General features: G+C 40.6%; 2 protein-coding genes across 2 annotated transcripts; one reads left to right on the forward strand and one right to left on the reverse strand.

Annotated features, from left to right (window-relative positions):
• Positions 1 to 402: 402 nt before the first annotated feature.
• Positions 403 to 1,439, reverse strand: STN1 (Nucleic acid-binding, OB-fold-like protein). Its single transcript, XM_086813649.1, has one exon. The coding sequence runs from the start codon at positions 1,397 to 1,399 to the stop codon at positions 851 to 853; it is 549 nt and encodes a 182-aa protein (XP_086669775.1). The 5' UTR covers positions 1,400 to 1,439; the 3' UTR covers positions 403 to 850.
• Positions 1,440 to 8,333: 6,894 nt separating this feature from the next.
• LOC147628490 (pentatricopeptide repeat-containing protein At2g33680-like) lies at positions 8,334 to 12,012 on the forward strand. Its single transcript, XM_086813056.1, has 2 exons — positions 8,334 to 8,583; positions 8,645 to 12,012. Exons 1-2 carry the CDS (start codon positions 8,334 to 8,336, stop codon positions 12,010 to 12,012), a joined length of 3,618 nt encoding a protein of 1,205 aa, XP_086669182.1.
• Positions 12,013 to 27,880: the final 15,868 nt, after the last annotated feature.

Here is a 27,880-nt window from a genome sequence, read left to right on the forward strand (position 1 = left end):
ACGAGAATGAAATTTTAGCTTCATCAACTCTACTTACAAGGCTTCAAAACATCAACATCACCTGTATACGCTGTGTCCCCAATTGACTCATCATCGTTGCATGAGTTACTATCTTGACAATCATTAGGATATACACTCCTTGGAAAGGAGCATCCTTGCCCCATGCCTTTGTACTAGCCAACTAACTAGTTAGACAAGCCTTGGCAATTGGTGAAATTTTTCTGCGAACCCATGATTGATCATTGTGTATGGGAGAGCATAGATATTTGTGTATTGCCCACCCACGACAAAGTAGAGAAAGCCAAATCTCTGTGCCAGTAAGAAGACATCATTTCAAAAAAACAAACAAATGCAGACTAAAGCATTAAGACACAAATAACATGATGAGCTTCATATGGTCTCAAAAATATTACTGTTGGCATGTCAAAGTTCCTAAGGATACATTTATGAGCGACTGTTCAGGTCCAAATTCCTACCTCAAAATGATTAAGTCACAAAAGGCACAGTTTAACAAACATTGTCAATGTTGTCTTCTCTTTCTTCTCTCTCCGTGCCTTATGTGAGGGCCCTGAGCTAGTGCATTGAACTCATAGTACATCATGATAATGTTGCCCACACACCCAAATCACTGCGCTGATGTCCACAGTGCACACATCCTCGAAGCCCACATCATCGCACATACCCCATTGTTACGTAGATAACCTCCACACAGACAATGATGGTTAAATCATGGAATAGATGCAAATAACCCATTAAGAGCTCATGATTACATCATGGCAATAATGGCGGATGTTCATGACCCTCGTTAAGCTCATGATTACATCATGACAATGATGTTATTATACCCCTCTTAAACACGATGCCGTTTGGAAGGGTAGGAGGGGGGCAAATCATAGTGGTGTAAAGCCAGGCGCATACAGTCTAGCCAATGCAAGAGCTCTGCGTTGGGATCCAGTTCTACCTGAAGGGATGAGACGGTGACCTGGATGTGCTTGTTGAAGGAGGAGACACGGCCCTGCACGCGAAGCAGTGTACCCAGCTTCACTTTGGCGGCGTCCTGGAACCCTAACTCTGCCCGGACCTCCGTTTCGATGGTTTTTGGGCGGGGGCCGGCGAAGCGGCCAAGGGAGAAGAAGTTGAGCCAGAGGATGCAGGGGATGCAGCCGCTTCCGTCGTCCAGCACGAAGCGCAGGTAGTTCTCCTTCCTGTCCACGCCCACCACGACGCCCAGGACCTCTACTCTGTATACTGGCCTGCCGTTCCGTGAGAAAGACGAGCTGGATGATGAAGAAGATGACGGGGAGGCCAGCAGAGACAGGAAATCAAACGCGAGAAGGTGCACATGGCATGCATACATGGGATCCTGGCTCCATTCTGCCCTTGTCCTCGTATGCGCCATGGCGGAGGTCTCGCAGAGCCTGGTAACAAAGAATTAGAGATTCATTTTGAAATTTGAACCTTTCAAAAAAAACCAACGTTTGTACACACCAACTAATTAATTAATTACCAAAAAAATTTGGGTACTTATTAAAAACTCGTGTATAAGGACATGGCAAGATAAGTGCACTTTGATTATCTTCCATGAATGTCCCTTGTATGAGAATACCATGGAACACTTTTTGATGTTCTTGCAATTCTTCACACCTTGACGCTTGTCATAAGCTAACAACATGCAAAAATTACCTTTTGAAACTTGTTTGTACAAATTGTGCCTGCCAGCAGGTGTGTGTGTTACAAAAGACTATAGACAAGATATGGTGGGGACAGGTGTCACAACCATCCCCTAATTATAATCATGGGGGAACATGCCTTTCTCTTGTTTGCAAAAGAGCACTTTTTAAAATAAAAAGTGCAGTCATCTTAAAAGTTTAGAGAGTTATTACCATGTATTAGAGCACTTACATTTGAAATGATTGCAATGAATTTCGTTCTTGCTTGCGGTCAATTTTTTTCACACAAAGACACGTCGTATCTATAACAACTACACTTAACAATTATTCGAACATTATTGTGTTAATGAATTAAAATTGGAGTACAATGCAAGGAATGTGCATGGAAAGAATTTTAATACAAAGATTAATCTATACTATAAATTATAATGTTACTGTGAGAGAGAGAAATCTTTTTCTTCTCATGTATGTGGGGTGTATGTGTGTTCTATTGAAGGGCATCACTTACGAAACTAGGTTGGCCATGTTAAGATGAATGGCAATAGAGAAAGACTTCACTGCTTTGGTAACCAGGCAACCATATCAACGCTTAGCCTAGTAGCTAGTGACACACCATGTACCTGAGTGTAGCCAAACCACACAAGGTTTATAACCTGTAGGCGTTAACATCATGACACATTGTATTGAACCACGTCGAACATCTAGACTAGCTCCTTACCTAATTATTGTAATCACCACTCACAAGGCTTAATTAAGCGTAATTGGTTATAGGCCCAATTGTGACAAAAGCAGCCAACTGCGACCTACCAAAAGCAACCAATTACCTCCTCTATGAGGAGGTGCACAACACAAAGGCCACCCCTCCACAAGGCTCAAGTTTTACATGTTGTAGACCCAACACACATAACATGGAATGCCAAGCTCTGCAGGAACCTCAGAGAGAGGAGAACATGCAAAATATACAAAGACAAAAAGAGACCATAGAGAGAAGAGAGAGAAGAAAGAAAAATAATACTTGACTAGTAAATGACCCGTACCTTTGAAAGTTCCTTTCCTCTCTCCCCAAACCTATGCCAAAGCTCTTTCTTCCTCTCGTGAACCTACCACGTGTAATTCTTCCTCTCTCGAACCTGCCACATGTAAGGCATGAGAATAGTAAAAATGAAGAATAAATATATAAATGGCTTGGTTTTATGGATGTTGTTGCATTGGAAAATATTTATGGATGATGTGGTATTGGGGGCCAGACTAGCAATCGACTAATCCAGTATGCATCCCTAATTTGACTTCTTTTTTAGAACCTACCAAAAGCTACCATGGGCAAATTGAGGAGCTTGGCCTTTTTTCAGTAATGTTACCACTACACAATCCACAATGTTGATCAATAATCTAAAATTAAATACTTCATAGAGTTTGTGAGACAGACAACTAGTACAACACCCTTTTAGATCTTTCATGCCATGCTTTATATGCTTGCACTGACTAAGGGGTGGGATATTATCTGGCTTCTTTTCATCACTTGTGTGATGAACTCCCAGTATCCTTTTCCCATAAAGAAATTCTAAATCATGAACTTCCATGCTTGGAACTTATTTTTGTCCAGCTTCTTGCGCTCACAATGTGGGATAGACTGCCAGACTTAATTACCTGGTAACAAACTTATGCACTTAGTAGAAACCTGTAATCTTTAATAGAGCGGTACCGTACTGCGGTATATGAAACACTCACATAAACATATATCCACCAACAACCTACAAATCTTAGATTCTCTACACAGACTGTTTTACAACCAAATTTATGCTACAACTTTGTATTGAACTAGAAATTGGGCATACACAATCAAAATTGACACTACACATAGTGGCTACGGAAAACTTATAGAGCCAAAACGAGGCCTGAACTGCACTCGAATCACTTCGAAATACACAAAACTATAGTTAACAAAGTTAACTACCACAATAGGGTCTTCTTTCTTCACCCACTAGGAGGATGCCTCAATATAAGACAGTGATTTCCCTATCTGCTTGTAGCTCTCACAACTATCAAAGGTGTTGCTCCAAAGTCAAAGAAGGAAAGAGATTGAAATACCCTTACTTGTGTATCACTTCCTTGCTTGCCTCCTTAGCTCTTACATGAATTGGAGCTCTAATACTAAAAGAGAATGTAGGGGAGAGGGAGAGCTTGAGTTCCTTGTAAGCAATCACAGAGAGAGAGAGAGAGATGAATGGTTGAATTTTTTGCTATCTTCTTCTCTTCTTTATAACCATAAACTAAAGAGAAAAGAGTACATCTAATAAGGGAAAGTACCCTTCTACTATAGCATATAATGGTGAGTCCATAGTGTGAACCTCACTATATGAGTTGCTGCTATAACTATGCTATACTCTCGTAATCCAAATATAGATGTCAGATAACCTATCATCCACCACCACTAGCAGCATGTCGACCATAATCTCACCATATCAACCGTGCTAGTGGAATACATGTAAAAGCCATAACCTAATCAGGTCATTAATGTCCACAACACTAGTTGAGCTTGATATCTCAACATTCCAGAGTCTATACAGTTTGTCTTCTTGACTAGGTAACTCAAACCTTCTCCTTGAGATGGGACTTAGAAATGCCAACTTCACACATCTATTTGGAATACTGGTCACCTACCATGAGAGACCACCATGGGTAATACTATTTATGAATGGTCAATCTAACTGTGGGGGCTAAGGTCTCTTGTTGAAAGTTGAAACCCTTTGATCTGTGCAAAAACCTTCGTTACTGCAAGTGACTGATGTGCCCTATTTTACAAGGTCCCCTATATGAGGATTAGCCATTGTGGTGGTGAGCACCCATTTTAGACACTGGATGGTGCTAAATGTGGCCAGATGGTTAGGAGATGTCTTATGTCGACTTGGCACTTTGCCAAGTAGGATGCATGCTTGTGTGCGGGCTATGTGACGGCATCTGTGAGTGTTGGATAACGAATCAAGGACACACTTTTCTCAAGTTGTGGGGCCCGTCCAACCAATCTAAGATGGTCATAGGAGCTGTGTTAAGTCCATGCGAGATTTAATTATAGTCTAATATTGTCCTAGTTAGATGAGTTGGTCATAATGGACCAAGTTGTGGGTTGGGCTGAGGTGGCTGATGTACATCCATAAGATGACCCTAGGTACTATATATAGACTACTTTGTAGCCTTAGTTCATTATCAAGTTCATTATACTCCTATCATTTTACTTCGCAATTTGGACCCTTGGTGGAAACTTTGTAATGAAACCAGACTAATATGCAAGCAATTTCACTTAAAAGTGATAGAAGTACAAATTATTACAGGTAGAAAAATTGGAGATAGGGTCTTATTCCTAGGATGACATTCATACTATCTATGCTTCAATTGCCTTTTGACCTAAGAAGGAGACAATTTCCTGTGAGGCTAGCTTTTGTTTGGTATGTAAATAAATAAGTCTTAAGGACAAACATTAAGTATGTTGGGACTTTATTCGGCCACACAGATATTCACACATGGACAACTGTATGTTGTTATATCATGTGTTAGATCGTCAGATAAAGTGAAATTGTGTGTAAAAGATATCGTGGACCACGAAAGTAGCATTGAAAGTACAAACAAAGTCTACATAGCCAATGTTGTCTACAAAGAGGTATTCAAAATGGCATCCAAATGAATGTAAATATAATCTATGCCCAAAAGGTAAAGAACAAGCTATTGATACAAAAATCTATAAATGCGAGATACTACATTTATAAATATCTTTGTATCAATTAAGTAAGCATTTGGAAGGAGAATGTTTGCAAAGATGTTACAGATGCAATCTACGTGGTCTTTGAGTAAGTGTGCATGCTTTTAAGTTGATTGATGTTTCTTTTAGAATGACTATTATGTTATTGTGATGTGAAGAGATGAAGTTAAACATGGGGTTAGATAACTTGTGTTGTCGGTAATATTGAATTGATATATATAAATGTTCAAATTCTTGAGATGGCTGTAGGGGTATGGTGAGTTCAACTTTATTTTTATAAACATTAGAATAATTATTTAGCTTTGTCATGGAATATATCTAAGTTCATTGTTTGCAAAAATATACCAAATATACCGATTTTTGCTATGGCCCTCTTTGAGTCTAGAAACGATGATGATGAGTGGTTACTTGATTGCCTTAGGTATTACTTGATAAATGCTGTGAGGATTCATAGACGACAACAACAATTTCATTTTCATGTGACGTACTTAGGTTTCTCTCCTCTTCATAGCTGGAAAGGGGTGGGCCGTGGAGTTTCTGAGCATATTAGATTTACCTTCTTAGCTACAAGGCCATCATCATTGGAAAGCAATGTTAAAAAAGAAAATGGTACATGAGCTTTTTTGTCATTACAAAACAAAAGCTATTATGAGGCTTTATTGTTCTGTTTACCTCATGATATGCCTTTTTGAATGGTGCAACAAGTCCCAAGTATCAACACAGTTCCACAAAAAGAGTTCAGAGGAAGATATCATGTGCATATACAAACTATTTAATGTTCCAGCAAACACCTCCAGGAGAAATACTATGTCTAAAACTGAATGATCTTTGATGGGTTTAGTGTTGGTTATGTGTGGTGGAATTTATTCTCCAAAGGGGATGTAAATTTATTAATTTTAGGATAAGAAAATATTCTGCTTTTAACTAGATTTGATTTAAAGTGTCATTATTACTTTGTTTTTATTTTGAAATACTCAACGTTGAGAGAGAGAGAGAGAGAGTCCTCCAAATCTTACGTAATTGATTAGAGAAGTGTAACGGATAACATTGCTTAGGATGTATGTGGCAAGAAGATCATTTACATTTATTCATGGTGATGGACAAGATATCAAATGTATTTATCTCAATGTTTGCTATAATATGGTCATCATTGTTTACCATAATCTATTTAATCTTCATTGCTCACATTGTAGATCCTCTGTCTTGGTGGGAAGGACAAGCAACTGCATCCCTAATGATCGAACTGTTGGAGTACATAGGTGTATTACGGTATAAAAAGTTACTTTTTATGTGTTTATTGTATTTAATTATAAATCTAAATTTTATTTAATATATATTTTTTAAAACATGAAATATTTTTAATTTTTTGAACCTGATTATTGTTTGCTAGGTTTGTATAGTCGAGATACTTACAGTGAGAGTTTTAGGCTGCTTGAAATTTACAATCTAAGATTGCAAATGATTGCAGATTAGCTTCATGTAAATGTAATGTTTGTAGACTATGAAAAAACTTATAAGTTAGATTTTCGATGCATAGGCACCAGACAATACATTATTTTTCAATTTGTGGTTTACAAGCTTGTTCAAATGCCATTCCTCTCAAGAATTGATCTACCAAATGGCTTTTGTTAGGTTTTATCTTTGTAACATTTTATTTTCTATCCAAAAAATTTTATTTTATCTTTGTAACATGAGTTTTGTAAGGTTTTATCTTATAACATTTTTTGGATAGATGGAGGTGAGGAGTATAGGCTTTCAAGGAGAGATAATCTAGTTACCCGAAGACTGTTTTAAAGGTTTGCCACATCAATTCTGTTAGCAAGGTAAAGAGAAGTAAATTGTGTGGTTCCTGTTAACGTATGAGCCAATTTATGTGCAGGTCAATGCTGATGGTTCTCCATGGGGCTTTTGATCTACTTATTTTTGTCACTCTATTTGACTTTTTGTGTGTCATATGATAGAGGATTTTATTGGCTTTGTATTAGTTTGGGGGATGGACTCTACTTTTTGTGTTATCCTACCATATGCTCATAATGGAAGTGAGCAGGCAACTAATATGAGACTATTTATTACCTTCTATATTTTATTCATGTTGCAATTGGTTTTGTCACCACCTAGTATGTTAAGATTGTTCTTACTAAAGTTTTGAGAAGTTTAAGTAGTCGACAAAGGGGAGAAGGTATTCTCTGTAGTCTTTTCTCATTTAATTTCATGGATTTCAATGATTTTGTACCTATGTGTGATTAGTGATATTGGTGTCTATTTGTGTTTTTATGTTTCATTAGATGTTTACTTTCCAAAGACGGGACACATCTCCTTCCACGTGGATATGTATGCAAAGTAAGGTGATCTCTTTTAGGTAACAGAGGTTGCTGCAAAATAACTAGACTAGGGTTCCTGGGAAATAACTAGACTTAGTTGGAAGGCTCTCACGGATATGTATGCCAGATGTATATGTATGCCAAGTATGGTGCTTTCTTCAAAGCAAACTAAGTGCTTGAAGAGCTCCTTTCATGGATATGTATGGCAAGCGTGGTGCCTTCATATATAGGTACCCAAGTTTAGCGCTTTCTTAAAGTAGACCATGAGGCCCAAAATGGGCTTGAAATTTAAGGCCTAGCTCTATGGTATCCTTTCCTCTCGCGTGCATCCAGAGGACAAGTTTGGGGACTAGTTCGAAACAAAATCTCAAAAACCTCGAAACGTTTCTTACGGGAAAATCAACAAAAATTTCAGGTAGAATTTAGTTTAATCCTCATAGCAATAAAACAAATAATTGAAACTAAAAAAAAAATTATTGTCATTTTACATGAAACTATTACTACCCACAACACATCCAAAATTACACATTTTCAAAATTAAAGTGACAAAATATACATAAGATATATGTGCTTCTCAAATAATGCACAATGAGGCAGGAACGTTCTTTCTGCAGGTCGAATGCAAGTACGGCCACGCCACAACAGAGAGCAAACGGCCACAGCATGCCGCCTGCTAGGGCTTTGTCGGATTTCATGAGCACCTGCTTTGCAGGGCTAATCAGTGGTGTTGATCCAGATGCCATTCACAAGGCTTCTTCTACGCTCATATGGAAGCCTGATTCAAAAAGTTCAAGCATTCTGCGCACCCTTTACATCAGCTCACATCACACCGCGATCTGTTAGCTTACCCCATCAAGTGCAAAAGGCCCTTCAAGTTGGATCTGGGCATGCCTTTGTAGTAGCTCTCAAAGCTTCTACACATGGAGAAGATGTGGCAGAAGGCAAGCTCTTGCATTCCCACATCATCAGAAGTGGTCTTGAGATGGACCCTTATGTTGGAAACACCCTGATTGACATGTACGCCAAGTGTGGAAGCCTTGATGATGCATGCCGGGTGTTTGATGGCATGCCAAGCCACGACCTGGTTGCATGGAATACCATGATCACCGGGTTTGCACAAAATGGACATGGTCAGCATTCTCTCCAATTCTTTGGGCAAATGCAGCATGTTGAGATAATGCCAAATAGGATTACATATGTATGTGTTTTGAAAGCATGTTCCAGCATTTGTGCTTTAGATGATGGAAAGCTCATACATGCTTACATTGTTGAGAACTCCACTGAGGCAAACGTGTCCATTGGTAACTCTCTTGTCGACATGTATGCCAAATGTAGGAGCCTTGAGAATGCCCAGAGGGTGTTTGACAGGCTGCCGGAGCGAGATGTAGTCACATGGAGCACCATGATATCAGGTTTTTGTGAGCAGGGCCGTGGTGAGGAAGCCCTTTACTTTTTCCTGCAAATGCAACATGAAGGCTTGACACCAACCCATGCCACATTTTTCTGTGCATTGAAGGCTTGCTCAATTATACCAACCCTAGAACAGGGCATGCTAATTCATGATCAGATCATTGAAAATGGCTTTGAATTGGATGTATCCATTGGAAACACTCTCATTGACATGTATGCCAAATGTGCAAGCTTCAAGGATTCATACAAGGTGTTTGAAAAACTACCAAAGCGGGATGTGGTTACATGGACCTCAATGGTTGCGAATTTGGCTTCTCATGGTTCTGGGTGGGAGGCACTTCAAGTTTTTCAGAAGATGCAGTTTGAAGGGGTAAAACCAAACCAGGTCACATATCTTGCCGTCTTGAAAGTATGTTCTAGCATGGCGACCCTGGATGAGGGAAGACTCATTCACGCACACATCGTTGAACATGGTTTTGCATCCGTCTTGGTCTTAGGGAACACCCTTCTTGACATGTATGCCAAATGCGGAAGCCTTGATGAGTCACGGAAAGTGTTTGACTGCCTGCCTAATCGAGATGCAGTCACTTGGAGTGCGATGATTTCAGCGTATGCACAGCATGAGCACAATGAAGAGGCCCTTCAACTCTTCAAGGAAATGCAGTTGGCAGGTTTTCGACCAAACCAGATCACATATGTTAGTATCTTGAAGCTTGGTTCTAGTGTGGCAAACCTGAATCAAGGCAAGTTTATGCATTCTAACATCATAAAGCATGGGTTTGACTCTGACATATGGGTTGGCAATAGCCTCATAAACATGTATGTCAAGTGCGGGAGTGTTGAGTATGCCCGCAAAACATTTGACACATTGGCATGGCGGGATGTGGTTACCTGGAGTGCAATGATCACCGGGTATGCCCAGGGTGAGCATGGTGAGGAGGCTTTTCATCTTTTTGAACAAATGCAACAGGCAGGAATCAGACCAAACCAAGTGACATTTGTTGCCATTTTGAAAGCATGTTCCACCAAAACTGGCCTGAATCTAAGGAAGTTGGTCCATGCTAACATAGTCAAATATGGGCATGAATCGGATGTTTGTGTTGGGAATGCACTTACCAACATGTATACGGTATGTGGGGAGCTCCAGGATGCAAAGTCAGTTCTTGACAACTTGAAAAAACGAGATGTGGTTACTTGGACTGTGATGGTTGCGGGCTATGCCCAAAATGGGCATTTCGAAGAAGCTCACTACTTGTTTTACAAAATGCAACAGGAAGGTATAGAGCCAAACCATGCCACCTTTATTTCTATTTTCAAAGCATGTTCCACCCCGGCTGCTTTAAATCTGGGCAAAATGATCCATGTCCACATTGTTGGAGGAGGTTTGGACTTTGATATTTCTATTGCAAATAGCCTCATTCACATGTATGGAAAATGTGGGAGCCTAGTGGATGCACTTGCTGTTTTTGGCAGGTTGCCTAATCGAGACGTGGTTACTTGGAGTATATTAATTGCAGCATTATCTGAGCATGGGCTTGCCATAGAAGCTCTCCACTTTTATGATGAAATGCAGAAGAATGGTTTGGAACCAAACCATGTAACACTTCTCTCCATTCTAAAAGTTTGCTCTAGCATTGGCAACTTGGAGCAGGGCCAGATGATACACGCTCACATCTGTGAAAGTGGGCTTGAGTCAGATATGTCCATCAGAAATACGCTAATTGATATGTATGCAAAATGTGGGACCCTCATCAATGCACACAAGGTGTTTGACCAGATGTCGAGGCGAGATGTGGTGACCTGGAGTGCGTTAATTGAAGGCTATGTTCAGCAGGAATGCAGTCAGGAAGCTCTGCATCATTTTGGGCAAATGCTGCAGGCAGGTATTGTGCCCAATAGAGTCACGTTGCTGTCAGTTCTGGGAGCATGTTGCAGCATAGTAGCCATAGAGCAGGGTAAGCTTATACATTCCCATGTTATCGAGCAGGACTTTCAGTCCGACGTGAACATCGGCAGTGCCCTCATGGATATGTATATTAAATGTGGGAGTTGTCAGGATGCCAGCAGGGTATTCATAGACTTGCCGAAGCAAAATGCAGTGGCATGGAGCTCGATGGTTGCTGGTTATGCTCAGTGTTATGATTATAAGATGGCCCTGCAGTACTTCAAAGGCATGCAAAGGCAAGGGTTGAAGCCAGATGATGTGACCTTTCTGTCCCTCCTCTCAGCCTGCAACCATGCAGGTCTTGTGGACGAAGGATTGCTCCTCTTGAAATCAATGATAGATCAGGGTGTTGAACTCTCAGCTGAACATTACAATTGCATTATAGACCTTCTTGGTCGCACAGGACACTTAGAAGAAGCTGAAGTGATGCTTGAAACGCTGCCATTCCACCTTGGTGCTGTTGGCTTGACGTCCTTACTTGGTCATAGTAAAACACACGGGGACTTGAGCTTAGGAACGCGTTGCTTTCGGTGTATGCTTGACTTTGATAAAAGGAATGCTGCTGGATATGTGTTGATGTCAAATGCTTATGCTCGTGCTGGCATGCAAGAGGAGGCAGACAACCTTGAAGGGATGAGAAAACTTGCCAATGCATGGAAAAAGCCAGGTAAGGCATCCATTGAGGTCAATAGTGAAGTGCTGGACTTCGTTGTTGAAGACAAAAGCCATGCACAAATTGTTGACGCCTATGCCAAGCTACAGAGACTTGCTTTACAAATGAAAGAGAAGGGATACTCACCACAGCTGCGCTTAGCAATGGAAAATAGCATAGAGTATGACAAAAACAATGAGGATGCTTTATGTGGGCAATCTGAAGATGGCCAGTATCTTCAGGCTTCATTAAATAGGTAGTGGTGGCTACATATTTGAGAGATGGGATTTGAAAAAATGAATTACTGCAAGACCTCACACACCATAGTTCTAGTTGCTGGTAGGTTATCTGCACCTGAATAAATCCAAGCAGATATTGTTGCTGCTGTACGGTCAGGGTATATTGTGTGGAGCATTAAGTCTGTATGCATTAAAGGTCAAGGGGGAGAAGTGTGGATTCCTGCTGTCTCTTTCTTTGCCTGAAGGTTAGAAGCACTGCCTCCTTTGGAACTGGTTTAGGAAAACCTAAAGTAATGAACTCGGGTTAGTTATGGGTTTTTAAAGGCTAATCCGATTCAGTTCAAGGACAATTGGCAGGAGCTATTTTTAATGTGACCGGCCAGCTAAGGTGGCAAGACAATACTTTAGATGTTTTTTCAAGAGTCTTTACACACAGATGTTTGCCCATGAAAAGTGGTGGCTCAACAAAAGTTCACGGTCATACTAAGTGTGTGCAACACCTGATGGTATGAGCCAAGACCATTAAGACAACCCCAACCATAAGTTCATGAAAATCATTTTAACCCTCAAGGATTTGCTCACAAAGACATCTAACTGGACAAGATTCCATAAGACTAGCCACCATCTAATCAAACTAGAATGGAGATGAGCCTAGGGTTCATTTCCATTCTAAACTAAACTAAACTAGAGTCCACTAAACTAGCCACCAGAAACATTGAATTTAAATCTGATAAGAGGCAGATGGAAAAGGAGAGTCTAGATGCTTGCCAAGATCAACTGATTCCAAATGTCAAGCAGAGAATGAATTCCTCAAAGAGGAGGAAGCAAAAACAAAGAAAGTTGTCATGTTGGAGCTAGGGCCTGAAAAAGGTGTAATCCGAGGCATAGCTCCTTGCCAAGGTAAGGGACTGAAGCACTATTGCACAGATAAACATTATTTCTGATAAGAAACTGTTCTAGCCTATTACTTCAGCTTCAACCTCTGCGCCCAACATCACAAGAGTAACATCCATAATTTTAAAAAAACCTAGGTCTCGTGGGCCCCTTGCTCAACCAAGAGTGCCTAGAAAGCTAGAAGAAAGCATGAGTGATACCCAACAACGAGCAATGGAAACTCATTGACTTCTTACAAAATGTTGAGAGACTTCTTTGGATAAACAAATTGAAGTCCAAAAAAAAAATTGGGAATGAAGAGCAGCCAAGGAAGAAAGGTACCCAACTACCACCACTTCCACTGAAACCCACACCAACCACAAACTCTACCAACTCAAACATTGTGGGTTCCAAAGAACTTGTTTGTAAGATCATGGATTACTATGATGGTAATACTGAAGTGTGGATTCTAAGAAATCCATAAGACCCCCTAAGATTGCACAAAAAAAGAAACCTCAATGATAGCAACCCCTAGTTGAAAAGGTTAAAAAAAATGGGTACCCGTGTCGTGTGCTACTACATGCTGTATCACCAAAATAAGGGAAAAGGTTCACCATGAAACTTCATAATGTATTTAAAAGAAGCCAAAGAAAAACCTCAACTTGGGCACTGTGAAAAACTAGAGCCTTTCATGGGGTCAAGAAAACTCAACGAGTTTTTCATGCCATAAAGGGTTATCCAAAAAATCAACATAGTGACCAAGGGGAGTACTAGCATCATCAAGGAACCTCCACAAGTCATCTCTAAGGTGAAATGATCAAATATCTGATCACATGATATCATTGTGAAAATCTCTTAATTTTCACACCCATGAAAGTCTCTAGATTTTCACACCCATGGAAAAGTCACTTAAACCACAAGCCCTAAAATAGGAGTAGATCAAATACTCATCGATCATCTAGCAAGCTCCTAAATAATCCACAGCCACAGCCATATCAATGGGTGAGGTAATTAGCTTACAATTCTTCATTTCAATTGTCTAACTATTGTAATTGACTATGATACAATTACTTACTCAGCTGCTCTGCTGGTGAAAGATCAACTTCCTCATTTCAATTGTCTAACTATTGTAATTGACTATGATACAATTACTTTCAACTTCCTCAGCACCATAGTCTCACTATCGACATCCTTCCAAGTATATCTGTGGTGGGTGGGGGGTACCATGGTGGGGACGAAAGCCTGGTCCATGATATGTGGCCATGGTACAACCCATTGCCACAATTTCTTTTGAAAGGTGGAAGCACAATAGGTTGTCGTTATTGTTACCACTACTTCTTACTCTATTCTTACCACTACGTCCTGCTCTATTGTTACCACTACTTCCTGCTCTATTATTACCACTACTTCCTACTCTATTCGGGAGGTGGGCATGGAGCAAGCTTTTTATGATAACCAATATTTCTCAATACCCTCTGTTACCCATGTCTTCTCTCTCTTCTCCGCTCCTTCTCCTCCTCCTCCTCCTTGCAGCCCAGCCTAGCCCAACTTTTCCCAACCTAGCCTCCTCTCCCCCCTCCTCCTTCTTCCCACCCACCCCACCTCCTTCATTCCTCTCTCTCTCTCTCTCTCTCTCTCTCTCTCTCTCTCTCTCTCTCTCTCTCTCTCTCTCCATTGTTGTGGCCTATATCTACCCCTTCAAGAGCTCTCTCTTATTCAAGAAGGAATGAAATTAGATAGCAGTCATCATGGGGATACTAACCTTGCTTCCAAGCCCAGGATCTCCATGATCTCTGTTATCCGTGGTAGCTAGCTTTAATCTTCCAAGCCTCTCTCTTGTTGTGGTAGCTAGCTTCATTCTTCTAAGCCTCTCTCTTACTGTTAACAAGAGATTTGCTACCACTCCTTGCAAGGATACACCTCTCTCAGTCTCTACACTCTCTCTCTCTCAAAGCATAAAGAGGCATATGTACTAAGAGCAAGCAAGCACCTCCTCTTAACTCTCTCTCTCTCTCTCTCTCTCTCTCTCTCTCTCTCTCTCTCTCTCTCTATATATATATATATATATATATATACACATATATACATATCTTTCTCTCACAAGAGCAAGTGAAGGAGATAACAAGAGCTCACTTAGCACAAAGGGGGATTGTGTCTTTGTATTTTGAGAAAATGTCATATAAATTTGGCCCTCATTCACATTTGGGCACCTAAAACTTAAAAACTAACTAGTAATCTTGGTCATAGCCATATTTTCTCATAATATTTACAAGTTTTATAGTGCCTTTTTATGACACTTATTGCTTTTGTTAACCATAAAATGGGTTAACATGCCTCTCTACTACTACCGATACAAGTTTCGTCCTTGTTAAGGCCTAGCCAATCTTAAATCTGTAATGATTTCTTCTGGATTGAAGCTTGCACAGTGTCCTCTTGATATAGGGATACGAGAACTAAAATGTTATATCTATCATGGCTTCAAATGTGACATGCATATATCTTGGTAAACAGCAATGAAGACAATCACAGTAACACATGATTTATTAGTCTTTGACATGCATATATTTCTTTGTCAAGGAGTACCACAATTAGCTTTATAAATCTACATGATGTTGCAATGGTTGGATTAGGTATCCTTCTCCGTGCTCTTATCTAAAAGTAGGAGATATTATCATTGGCTCTCTATCTTGTTAATCCTTCTTGGCTTAAACACATGAAAGTTGTAGAGCAATCATGAGAATACTTTTTTTATTCTACTACAAACTCTACCAGGGTATACATTTATACAGCAGATCCACCCTAAGCATTGGCAATGCCCATTTATAAATCTACCCATACTCTTGGATTGTTAAGAACTCTTTTCTCCCCTCTTGTTAGATGCCGAATTCCTCTATCATCTTGAGGTTTTCATCATCTATCTCTATCTTTGTGTAGCCCCCCGCTTGCATATACTGGATGTTGCTTTTTTTTCATTATCTTAGTAGCTACACCCTATCACATCAATGTGAACATGCATATTTCTAGCAAGTCCTACAACTACAGATTTGCTAGCTTTTTGTTTACTGCATTTTCCTACAATGTACCTTTCCCTACCATAGGCATCAGTAGCTCTTCATTTTGGAATCGAGCCCCTGATCATATATGGCATGTATGGGACTTTTTGGGGGCTACGTTGTAAGCCTCTACAAATATTCTTGTTGTAGGTGTTATCTTCATTAAAACCTTGAAGAACAACTTTGGCTATAATAGTGGATTACCAACCATGATCAAATCCTCATAATCTGCGAGGAAACATCTTTGTTAGGATAATGTGATGGTGGTAAAGAAATGGGTGAGGGCAGTGCTACCTTTGTGGAAGCACTCACTGTTAACCCTTGCCAGTGATTCTTCAAGCATGAGAGTATCAATGGGAAAGTCAAAGTGAAAAGAAGATGATTATAAGTTAGTAGGTTAGACATCAGTATTGTTAGGAGTGAGTGTATGTGAAGGGAGGAGTTTGGATGTGAGAGGGTTATGAATTGGCTAAGTATAGTTGTAAGGATTATTCTCCTCTCTGTCCTCTTTGGATGTGAGTGTGATAAAGGCTTGGTTGTACTAATGAACATACAGATATCTATTTTATCTTCAAGGGTTATTAGTAATGAAAATTCGATATGCTCAATAATAAAATCATAAACTATGGATTCAAGTATTTGCTCAAGATGTTTATATATTTTTTGATAGAGCTTTAATGTACCATAGGGATGATATAGGGAACTCTCATGTAAAACTAATTACTTGCGAGTGTAATATGCTTCGAGCCATCCTTGTGTCTAGAACCAAACAAAACTATTAGTTATGGTTTTAGCATTTGCTATTGTGGAGGGAAAGTTAGGTGGCATATCTTCCCATGTGTGAGTGTGTGTGTGTGTGTGTGTGTGTGTGTGTGTGTGTGTGTGTGTGTGTGTGTGTGTGTGTGTGTACATATATACATACATATATATATGTATGTATGTGTTAGCACATTCATCCCGAGTTTTTGCCCATTTTTGGTGTCCTTTTGGTCCTTTTTGCATGGCCCTTTATTGTGGGATGGCCACCCCTATTTTACATATTTTCAAGGATTTTTCCCAACCCATATGGTATTTTCCCAGTCGGCCAGCTACTCTGCTCCAGTCAACCAGCTCTCCCCACCTATAAATAGGTGGGGCTGGCCTCTCACTTTTCATCTTGTCTTGTACATCTTTTGCTCCCTCACTTATGAGACTACTTGTGTCTCTTGCTTGGTATTGTTTTGCTTCAGTATATTCAGCATAGTTGCTCCATATCTCTCTCTCTCTCTCTCTCTTGCACTCTCTATTCAGCACACTCTAATGCCCTTTTCCTTCCGCTCTGTGCACTCTTTCATGGTATCATCGCTCCCGGTTCAGTGACTCCTCTACTACCCCAGATTCAGCCCTATTTTCTGCACCTTCTTCTTTGCGTTTTTCCTGAGATTTGCAGCCTCCTTGTTGCTGCATTTTCTGGACAGCATCTGTTGATCACTTCCTCTTCAGATTAGCTTCACCGCTTGTAGCCATAAGGTAATTTTTTTATCAGCGTCTTATTCCACATGGAGTTTGGATCTAGGCAGCTTGTTTTTTCAGGACAGCAGCCCTTCTTTGGCTGCGTTTTCCTCTCCGATGGTCATTCCCTTTTGTAGAGGGGGATTGTGGCACGTTGGGCTTTGGTGGCACCCTTGTTTGGGACCTGTGGAGGACACTTCTTCTTCTGAGATTGTGCATATTTCTGAGATTGAGCCCAAGCTTTTGTAATGGCTGCTCCGACTACCTTCATATGTTCTCTGAGTCTGCAAAGTTGGATGGTTCCAACTACACCTTATGGAAGGTGAAGGTGAAATCAGCCTTGCGTGGCATGGATCTTTGGGATTGGCTTGTTACACCAGAGCCAATGCCACCCCTCCCACCCTTGTTTCCGGTGGTGTGACTCAGGCACAGATTGATATTTGGCAGGAAAATGATCGTCGTGTTTTCTCCTTTCTGATGTTGAATTGTCATGATTCTGTTCTCTCTCATGTGTGTACAGCAAATGCTACACATGAAGTTTGGAAGGCTTTTGCAGATCTCTACGAGATTAGGTCTCCAAGTTGGATTTTGGCATTGGAAAAGCAACTTATGAACTTATCAATTTCTACCTTTCCATCTTTATCTGCTTTCATCTCGAAGATGAAAGATCTCCGTGAGCGACGAGCTTACTGTTTGTGGCAAGGACATCTCTACAGAGGACATGGCTATTCGACTTCTCTCCAAGCTTCCAGAGAGGTTTGATACATATTTTTAGTCTCATGTTTCTTCTCCTCGTCCTGTTCCAGTTAGTTGGGAGGAAGTTCTCCCCTCCGTTATGCAGATTGAGTCTCGCTTTGAGGAGCGGACTGGCACCTCTAGTGGCTCTGATGGAGCTTTGGCAGTGCGAGATAAAGGGAAGAATCAACAAAAGAAAGGGAAAGGGGGTTCTGACAAGAACTCCAAGGATAACGACAAGTATAAAGACAACATCAAATCTTCTAAAAACAAGGACATTGAATGTCATTATTGTGGCAAGAAGGGTCATAAATCACCCCAATGTCACAAGAAGAAGCGAGATGAAGCAGCAAAGAACTCTTCATCTACAGCAGTGTCTCAGACCAAGAAGGATGATGGCATTCTTCTATTAGCAAGTACTCGTCCCGTATACTTCCTCTTGTGACTTCTCAATCGTCACGGTCGTGGATTGTGGATAGCGGTGCTACTGCTCACATGACACCCCATCAAGATTGGTTCGAGGACTTCACTGCCAGGTCAGGCGAGATCACTTTGGGTGATTCTTCTTCTCAGTGCCAGTACATGGTCATGGCACCATCCCCATCTTCCGCTCTTCTGAGGACAAGAGGTACTTCGCTTTTAACCTTTTGTCAATGAGTTCTCTTACAGCTCAGGGTGCATAGATGATCTTTTCTCACATTATGAGATTACCGTTCGTGGATAAGGCGACTGGTAGCATCTTGGCTAAGGGAGTCCAAGATAGTGGTTTGTACAAATTGACCGCTTTGCTTTCTTCTGGTGCTTCTTTTGCTCTTTGGCATGCTCGGTTTGGCCATTTGAGCTATCAGCTTCTACAGCGCGCTTCAAAGGATGGGTTAGTTGAGGGTTTACCAACCATCAAGGCTCCATCTTCTGAGTGTTCCTCTTGTTTACAAGGGAAGCAACACCAAGCCGCCTTTCCGAAGGAGGTGACCCATAGATCTTCGACATCACTTGCTCTCATTCATGCAGACTTATGTGGTCCTATGAGTACTGCATCTTTGAGTAAGGCGTACATGCTCGTGATGGTGGATGATTTCTCTAGATATACTTGGGTTTTCTTTCTGAAGACCAAGGATGAGGCTTTTCAGTACTTTTGTGATTGGAGAGTTGAGGTGGAAAAAGAGACCAGTCACTCGGTCAAGGCTCTTACGACTGACGGAGGGGGTGAGTTTACATCCCATGAGTTTTTCAGCACTTTTGTGATTGGAGAGTTGAGGTGGAAAAAGAGACCAGCCACTCGGTCAAGGCTCTTACGACTGACGGAGGGGGTGAGTTTACATCCCATGAGTTTCAGCAATATTGCAAGACCCATGACATTTGGAGACAGCTTACTACAGCATATACTCCATCACAGAATGGAGTTGCAGAGAGAGGAAGAATAGGACCATTATAGAGATGGCCCGTGCTATGCTTGATCATTCTTCATTACCTCAACGTTTCTGGGATGAGGCGGCTTCCATTGCTATCTACATTTAGAATAGGTCTCCTACTGCTGCTCTTCCCAATAAAACTCCATATGAGGCTTTCCATGGTGAGAAGCCCTCCACTGTTTATTTCCGGATATTTGGGTGTTCGGCGTATCTTCATGTGCCTAAGGAGCATCACTCCAAGCTGGACTCGAAGTCTCAGCGTATGACTTCTCTCGGATACAGCACTGTGTCCAAGGGCATATCGTCTTTATGATCCTCAGGCCAGCAAAGTTGTTGTGAACCATGATGTGGTGTTCGATGAGACTCCTACATCTTCAGAGGGGGGTGGTGAGCTTCTTCTTCCTCCACCTCCAACTCCGCCTCCTACTCCTCCTCCTCTCGCTGCTTCTCTTACGCCGCCTCGAGAGCTGTGGATTCTCAGTCAGATGATGATGACTCTACTCCTCCTCTAGCGAGTTCGAGCAGATCTATGCCTGGATGGTATTATCAAACAGTTCGTGATTCTGGGTAAAATGAGCTTCCTTCTGCTCCACCGTCTGGTTCTCTCTAGCATTCTTCTAGAGTTACAGGGAAACAAAATCATGAGGGCAACATATTTGTTAACTATGCTCCTATGTCCTCTATCATTAATGGTCCTTCTGATCCCACTTTTGTGGACGAGGCTCTTTCACATGAGCCTTGGCGTTGTGCTATGTAGGCAGAGCTGGATGCTATTGAACGAAATGGCACTTGGATTTTGGTGCCTAGACCAGTGCAGCGTAAGGTAATTGGTGTGCACTGGATCTTCAAATCAAAGTTCCGAGCTGATGGCATCTTGGACAAGCACAAGGCGAGGTTGGTTGCCAAGGGTTATGCTTAGCATCCTGGAGTCAACTTCGATGATGAGACCTTCACTTTGACGGCCCGGATGACTACCATTTGCACCGTTCTTGCTCTTGCAGGTCATCATAGATGGCCCGTATTCCCAAATGGATGTCAAGTCAACTTTCCTGAATGGAGAGCTTACATAGGAGGTTTATGTTGATCAGCTGCCGCCGCCGCCGCAGGCAAACAGGATTAGGTGTACCGACCGACTGAAGAAGGCTTTATATGGTCTGAAGCAGGCTCCGCGGCGGCGGCAGGCTTGGTACCAGCGGATTGATGAGTTCTTTCAGAATCTCGGCCTGCGCCGTTCTCATGAAGATTCAAACCTTTATATCCTCCTTGAGAGGGGGTTGATTGTTATCATTGTGGTCTATGTTGATGACCTCATCTTTACAGGTTCTTATTCTGTGAGGATCCGTTCAGTCATGGATGGTTTGGAGACAGAGTTTGAGATGACGGATCTTGGCCTTTTGCATTATTTTCTTGGCTTTGAGATTTGGCAGACCTCAAAGGGCATTTTCTTCTCTTAGTAGAAGTACACACGGGAGATTCTTGACAATTTTTAGATGACTAGATGTAGACCAGTATCTTCTCCTATGGATACTAGTGAGAAGCTTTCTATACTTAATGCTTCTCCAAGGATTGATCAGGGACAATATCGGGTTTTTGTCGGTTGTTTGATTTGGTTAACCTACTCCCGATTGGACATGTGTTTTGCAGTCAGTTTATTAAGTTCTTTCTCATCCAAACCCCGTCAGCAGCATTGGCGATGTGCTCTCAGAGTTCTTCAGTACTTGCGTGGCACTCTGGACTTTGGCATCTTCTATGGCCAAGGATGCACTCTTGTTGGATGGTCTGATTCAGATTGGGCTGGAGATCTAGATACTCAGCGTTCGACCACTGGGTGGTTGTGTTTTTACACTTGGGTCTGGAGCCATTTCATGGAGCAGTAAATGCAGCCTACTGTGGCGCTTTCCTCTATAGAGGCAAAGTATCATGCGGTTTGTTATGCTGCATGTGAGGCGATTTGGTTGCAAAGATTATTGAGGAGCTTGGCTGTCCACCTACCGGATCTACTCTTCTTTGGTGTGACAATTAGAGTTACATCGCCATCACTAAGAACCCTGTGTTTCATGCTCGTATGAAACACATTGAAATACAGTATCACTATGTTCGTGAACGGGTTCTTGCTGGAGATTTACGGTTGGAGTATTGTCCTTTAGCGGAGAATGCTGCAAATTTGTTCACCAAGCTGATTTCTTAGGCTCCCTTGGCTCCTCATCTTCGGCTTCTCGGAGTCTGTTCAACATCTCTGGTGTGCTGAGAGGGGATATTAGCACATTCATCCCCAGTTTCTACCCATTTCTAGTGTCCTTTTGGTCCCTTTTGCATGGCCCTTGATTGTGGGCTAGCCACCCCTATTTTACATATTTTTCTAAGATTTTTCCCAACCCATATGGTATTTTCCCAGTCGGCCAACTACTCTACTCAGTCGGCCAACTTATTCAGCTCCAGTCAGCCAACTCTCCCCACCTATAAATAGGTGGGGCTGGCCTCTCACTTTTCATCTTGTCTTGTACATCTTTTGCTCCCTCACTTATGAGACTACTTATGTCTCTTTCTTGGGACTGTTTTGCTTTAGTATATTCAGCATAGTTGCTCCATATCTCTGTCTCTCATGCACTCTCTATTCAGCACACTATAATGCCCTTTTGCTTTTGCTCTATGCACTCTTTCAGTATGTATGTATGTATGTATATATGTACGTACATACACACTCATTTTGGTATTCGGTGGTCTAAGCCATTGACTTTACAGGTTGGACAAGTATGAGAGAATGGCACATAATGCTATGATGAGAGTGACATAGGAGCAATGGCATGCCTTCTTTGGTACTTGAATTTTGGATGTCTGTTACACCTTGAAAGGTAAGAGATGGTGTCTTAGTTATGCCACAGCTTGAGGCTCATGCCAAACATATATGTGAGGGGTATATTTCAGGCAAGATGTAACAGGCATCATTCCCAAAAGGTGGATCAATAAGGGTTGTGTCCATAAATTATACCTTATACATAGTGATGTATGTGGTCCTATCAGGACACCATTGATTAGGGGGTATCTCTACTTTTTTACTTTTATTGATGACTACTCTAGTGATTATACATAGTGATGTATGTGTTCCTGTTCAGGACACCATTGATTGGGGGTCGATCTCTCTACTCTGTGAATTTTATTGATGACTACTTTGGTCATAACTCGATGTATCTGCTGAAGGCAAGGTTAGAGGTTTTTACATGCTTTAGGAACTTTGTTTCTATGGCTAAATAATTTTCTACATGTAAAGTTGGCACCCTTCATACAAATCACGGGGGCGAGGGGGGGGATAGTATATGTCAAACGAGTTTCATATATATATAGCTCAAAGAGGCATTAAAAATCAATGGATGGTGTTGTTTACACTTCAACAAAATGGTGTGGCTCTCCAGAGGGGGAAGAACAAATATCTCATCGGAGATAGCACGCTGCATGATTAAGGCCTGGATTTTGCCTTATGTTTTCTAGTTGGAGGTAGTTATGTGTGAAACTTATGTGCTAAAACAAAGGCCCCACCAAGGCCTTATAGACAATTACCCCTTATTGATCTTGGAATGGTAGGAAGCCCCCTATGGCTCATTTGTGTTTTTTTGGTTACGTTCCTCTTATGCACTGATGCAATTAGCTAGATAATAAGGAAATAAAATGCATTTTTATAGGATACAGCTCAAAAAGAAAATAGGCTCTACCATTTGACCACCACAAGCAAATTTTGGTGAGTAGAGATGTTGTCTTTGTTGAGAACTCAATTCATCCCATGCTTTTATGCAAAAAAACACCAAAATGTATGCTCATAGAACATCTTTGATACACTCCTCCCTTTGTACATCTTTGTACAAAGGTACAAAGGTGTACAATGTCAAACATCCATACGTAGAGTAAATGAATGCTCAATAAGGTGTTGCAAATCAACCCATATTGGCTAAAAATCAGCTTAAATTTCAGCCCACATAGATTAGCCTATTGGTGATGCAATAGATGAGGAAATGACATCTATACAAGCATCTAAGCATATGTCAAAATGGCTGTATAGACATTGTAGGAAAGCAAATTAGCTATTCCTTTACCTAGCATGACATGTGCACAAGTTATCCTTGTGAATCTTATTCTTTTATGTATCATGCTCTCATTTCCAATATATGCAATGAAGAGAAATCTATTTCTTTTGAGGAAGCACAAGATAATCATATCATTGCATGTATGCCATGTAGAATTTGTATGACTCAAAAAGGACACTTGGTATTTAGTAGCTTTACCTTATGGGTAAAAAGGCCATAATTGGTATAAAGTGGGTTTATAATCTTAAGTGTTAAGCTGATGGTAGCATTGATGACCACCTACAAGGCAAGGCTTATTGCAAAGGGTTATTTGCAAGACAAGGACATAGATTATGATGAGACTTTGTCCCCACATCTCGTATAACTACAATCTGATGCATTATTGCATTAGTTGAGAGCGCACTATGGATTAAATGTCAAGAGAAAGGTAGATGGGTCAATTGACAACTTCAAGGCCAGACTTGTTGTTCAAAAGGTTATGCTGAGCAACAAAAAGAGATTGATTGTGATGAAACTTTTACTCCCACTTCCCGTATGACCTCTATACGATTTATTACTTTGGCAGCCCATCATGGACGGAAAGTGCACTGATTGGACATTAAATCATCGTTCTTGAATGGATCAACTAGCTGGATTTACTAAACTAATCACCAATAGAAGGTATGCAAACTTAATATTGCTTTATATGGTTTGAAACATGCTCCTAGATCTTGGCACCAGAAGATTCATGCCTATTTGATTGGACATGAATTTTAAAATAGTCCTGTAAAAAGCACTTTATATGTGAAAAAGGATGTCAAGCAATATTTTCTTATTATCATTCTCTATTTAGATCTCTATGTACATGATACCAATGAGGATTTCATTATAGCCTTCAAGGCTAACCTTGCCTTAAATTTTAAGATGTCCGATCTTGGTCTTTTGCGCTACTATTTAGGTATGTAGTTTATACAGCAAGATGATGGTATAGTAATTAAGAACAGTCAAGGTATATCAAAGAAATGCTCAAGAGGTTCATGGAAAGTTACAAACCAATTTTTGCAACAATGGAACCTGGTGTAAAACTTATGATCAAGAACTTTCATAGGAAGGGAAGTCTATTGAAGCATATCATCAAGCTTATCCTACAAATCTTATGCACTTCGGCCCTCCTATGGATAATACTACTCACCTTAACAATAGATTTGTTAGGAAGTTGGATCCTCCAATGGACATGTTAGTGAAGAATTGTATAGTTAAGGCCGTTTATATATGGCGGAACACTTGGCCAAGGATTTTCTGAAAGAAAATAATCAGTCAAGGAGATTACCTCCTAACAGCTGCAAAGATACCCTTATTGTAATCAGGAAATTATAACTCGTCTAAATCCAAGAAGGAAAAAAGGTCAAAATCCGATTTGAGATTCTTAAAATGTGGGACCCAAGAGGGAAAATTATTCTGTATCAGATGGATCCTTCCAACACCTTAAGAGAGAGCTGAAATGTTTCAAATGTGACCAACCCACAACACATTATAAGTGAGTGTCCCAATGCACCTGTTGTGGTGTACCCAACTCAAGGTTTTAAAGGACCATTATATCAGAAGCTTATAGCTTCAGTGCAAAGTAATTCAAGGCCAGCTACTCAAAGTTTTCAAGGACATCTACCCCAAAATTGGGAAAATTCAAGAAGAAAGTTTTTATTCAATCAACTGCTCCAAAAGCTATTACTGTTACTGACATGGAAGATGAAGAAAGCTGAAGAATTCATGCTGCCATAGAATGTCGAGGTCATAACCGATAGGCACCTGCAAGTTATCAAGGTAAGCAAAGTTTGAGATTTTGATTGATTTTAGAAGTACACATTCTTTCATTTCACCTGGCTATCTACAAAAGTTAGAATTAGATCAGAGATAGAAACCTATGCAAGTTGAATTGGCTAGTGGGAAACTTCTCTCATGCCATGAGATGGATAATCTCTAATTCTCTCTGGATAAGAATTTAACCAATGTAAATTCGAAATCTTGCCTTTGGTCATATATGATAGAATTCTTGGTATAGATTGGCTTACTCAGAAAATCAATCAAATATACATTGTCACAAATGGACCATCTCTTTTTTGGATCTTCAAAATAATAAGATCCAAGAGATCATAGTAACTACGTCTCCAACATTACAGGTTATAAATCCATTCAGATTGTTAAAAGGATTTAGAAAGAGGGAGGCAATATATGTGTTGAAGCTAAACTCTACCGAAAAGGAGTTAGGTTCATATGAACCCGAATTTTTAAGTGAATACATTCCCTGAAGAGTTGATATAAATGCCTTCGAATTAAGAAGTGGTGGATCATGAGATAGAACTTATACCTGGAGCGGAATCCAAAGTCTTATCATGTACTATAGGCACGAAATTTGTTAAATGATAAAATCTTGGAGCTCATTGGTGAGCCTGTACATCTCTGTCACATACACACTTGTACATTAAGCTCAAAGCATGCTCACAGACAAGTGCAGGGATAAGCTCAAAGGCACCCTCAAAGGCAAGCTTAAAGGAGATCGCCCAAAGGAGGCAGTCTCTAAGGAGGTAATATTCAAGCTACATGAAAAGAATAACTTTGTGTTATATGTATACAAAGTACAATATGCAATGGTTAGATTCTATAATATGACGATTGAAGAATGTGGTGGTGTGCTAAAATTTGTTATTAAGCTTGATGAATGTGAAATTGTAAAGGGTCGGAAGATAGAACGAGTAAGCTTGACCCTCATGAACAGAGCATTGAATCGTAATATCTTGTCAGATCATTCAAATTACTTTAGTGTGCAAAGCGAAAATGAAATATGGTGGCTTTCCACATTTAAGATACCAAAAGAAGATCATGAGATATTGTAGGTTTTCTTCAATTTAACAGAGATACCAGAAGTTGTGAGACATTTAAGTGGTGGGGAAATTTTAAAGGTTGATGATTTTGGTGAGTACTTCATAGAATGGCATCTTGTAGGAGATCTAAAAACTTTGAAGTGCATGTTTGGCGTGTAAAATGGTTCCAATGCAAAGTTTCCTTGTTTGTATTGTAAATGCGATCAAGGAAAAAAGACAATAATAGAAATAAACATTGGATTGGATTGAAGAGACATGCATAGATGGCATCCCAAACCGTGACCAGCTTGTTTGTTGTGGGCAAAATATGTTAGAATTGTGCATCTCAGTGTTTTGGACTTTACTATTTATCTAGGGTTTTACTAGATTTTTATCCTTTTTATTTGTCCAGGGCCAGTCGTCAGTCAGTTTCCTCCTGCACTATATAAGGAGTTCCGCATTATTCACTCCTTCATCTATTTCCCTTGCACATAGTTCAACATTCAGTTGCTAGCCATTGCCATTGTAAAGCTTTACTGCTTATAAGAGGTAATCTTATCCAACTCTCTCAATCTCCTTTGCACTCTCTCATATGTTTACTGTTTATTCTTCCGCATGTGCTATCTCCTTCATGGTATCATTCACTTAGGTCCATGCTGCTCCAAACTCTGCAAATCTGCCCACCTTTCCCTCCTTTTGCTGTGTGTTTTTCTCCATATCTCTCCCTACCTGCAAATCTGTGACAACAAGTGGCTGTGTTTCCCAACAGTGCTGCGTTTTTAGGTCCAACCATCATGTTGTTTTCTCTGCCGGCCAGTTTTGGTCGCTACGTTTTCTCCTATAGAGGCAAGCCAGCTAGTTTACTTGGTTGTGTTTTTTTTCACACACACACACACACATATATACGTATGTATATTGTCCTTAGTATTTCATATCAAACTTGTGAATACAAAGTGTGAAAAGATAAAGTTAGCTCACTTCACTTCACTCCACTTCACTCTCAAGAAGTAGTATGGCATGCATGAAGAATTCTACTCATAAAACCCCAATTAAAGGATGACCACAACTGCCTCCTGATCCTAACAACGAAACTGATAATGAACGTACACTATTCGACAATGGTGCTACTACTCCACCACTATCAGATTCTGCGAATGCAAGAGCTCGTCCAGCTCTAGCTCCAGCTCCAATGGGTCCTCCATCTACAAGAAGGAGGTACTATGCACAATATTATAGTAACTCCGTTGATCGCTGGTCAGCCCAAGCATTGATGGCAATTCAAATAGCAGCTGAATATTATCTGGTTGATTTATTGCATGATGGACAATTGGCAGCTATCCATGCCAAGCGTATCACCGACAAAGATAAGGATTTACGGTTGGTTCATAGGATCCGAACAATAGTGATGCCTT

Source organism: Cibotium barometz, chromosome 19 (assembly GCF_041138505.1).
Source record: "Cibotium barometz isolate CiBa-2024 chromosome 19, ASM4113850v1, whole genome shotgun sequence".
Lineage (NCBI taxonomy): Eukaryota > Viridiplantae > Streptophyta > Polypodiopsida > Cyatheales > Cibotiaceae > Cibotium > Cibotium barometz.

Coding starts and splice junctions, on each gene's coding strand:
- STN1 (XM_086813649.1), bottom strand. CDS start 1,399: ATGGCGCATACGAGGACAAGGGCAGAATGGAGCCAGGATCCCATGTAT.
- LOC147628490 (XM_086813056.1), top strand. CDS start 8,334: ATGAGGCAGGAACGTTCTTTCTGCAGGTCGAATGCAAGTACGGCCACG. Junction 8,584..8,644: donor CTCACATCACACCGCGATCT/GTTAGCTTACCC, acceptor ATGCCTTTGTAG/TAGCTCTCAAAGCTTCTACA.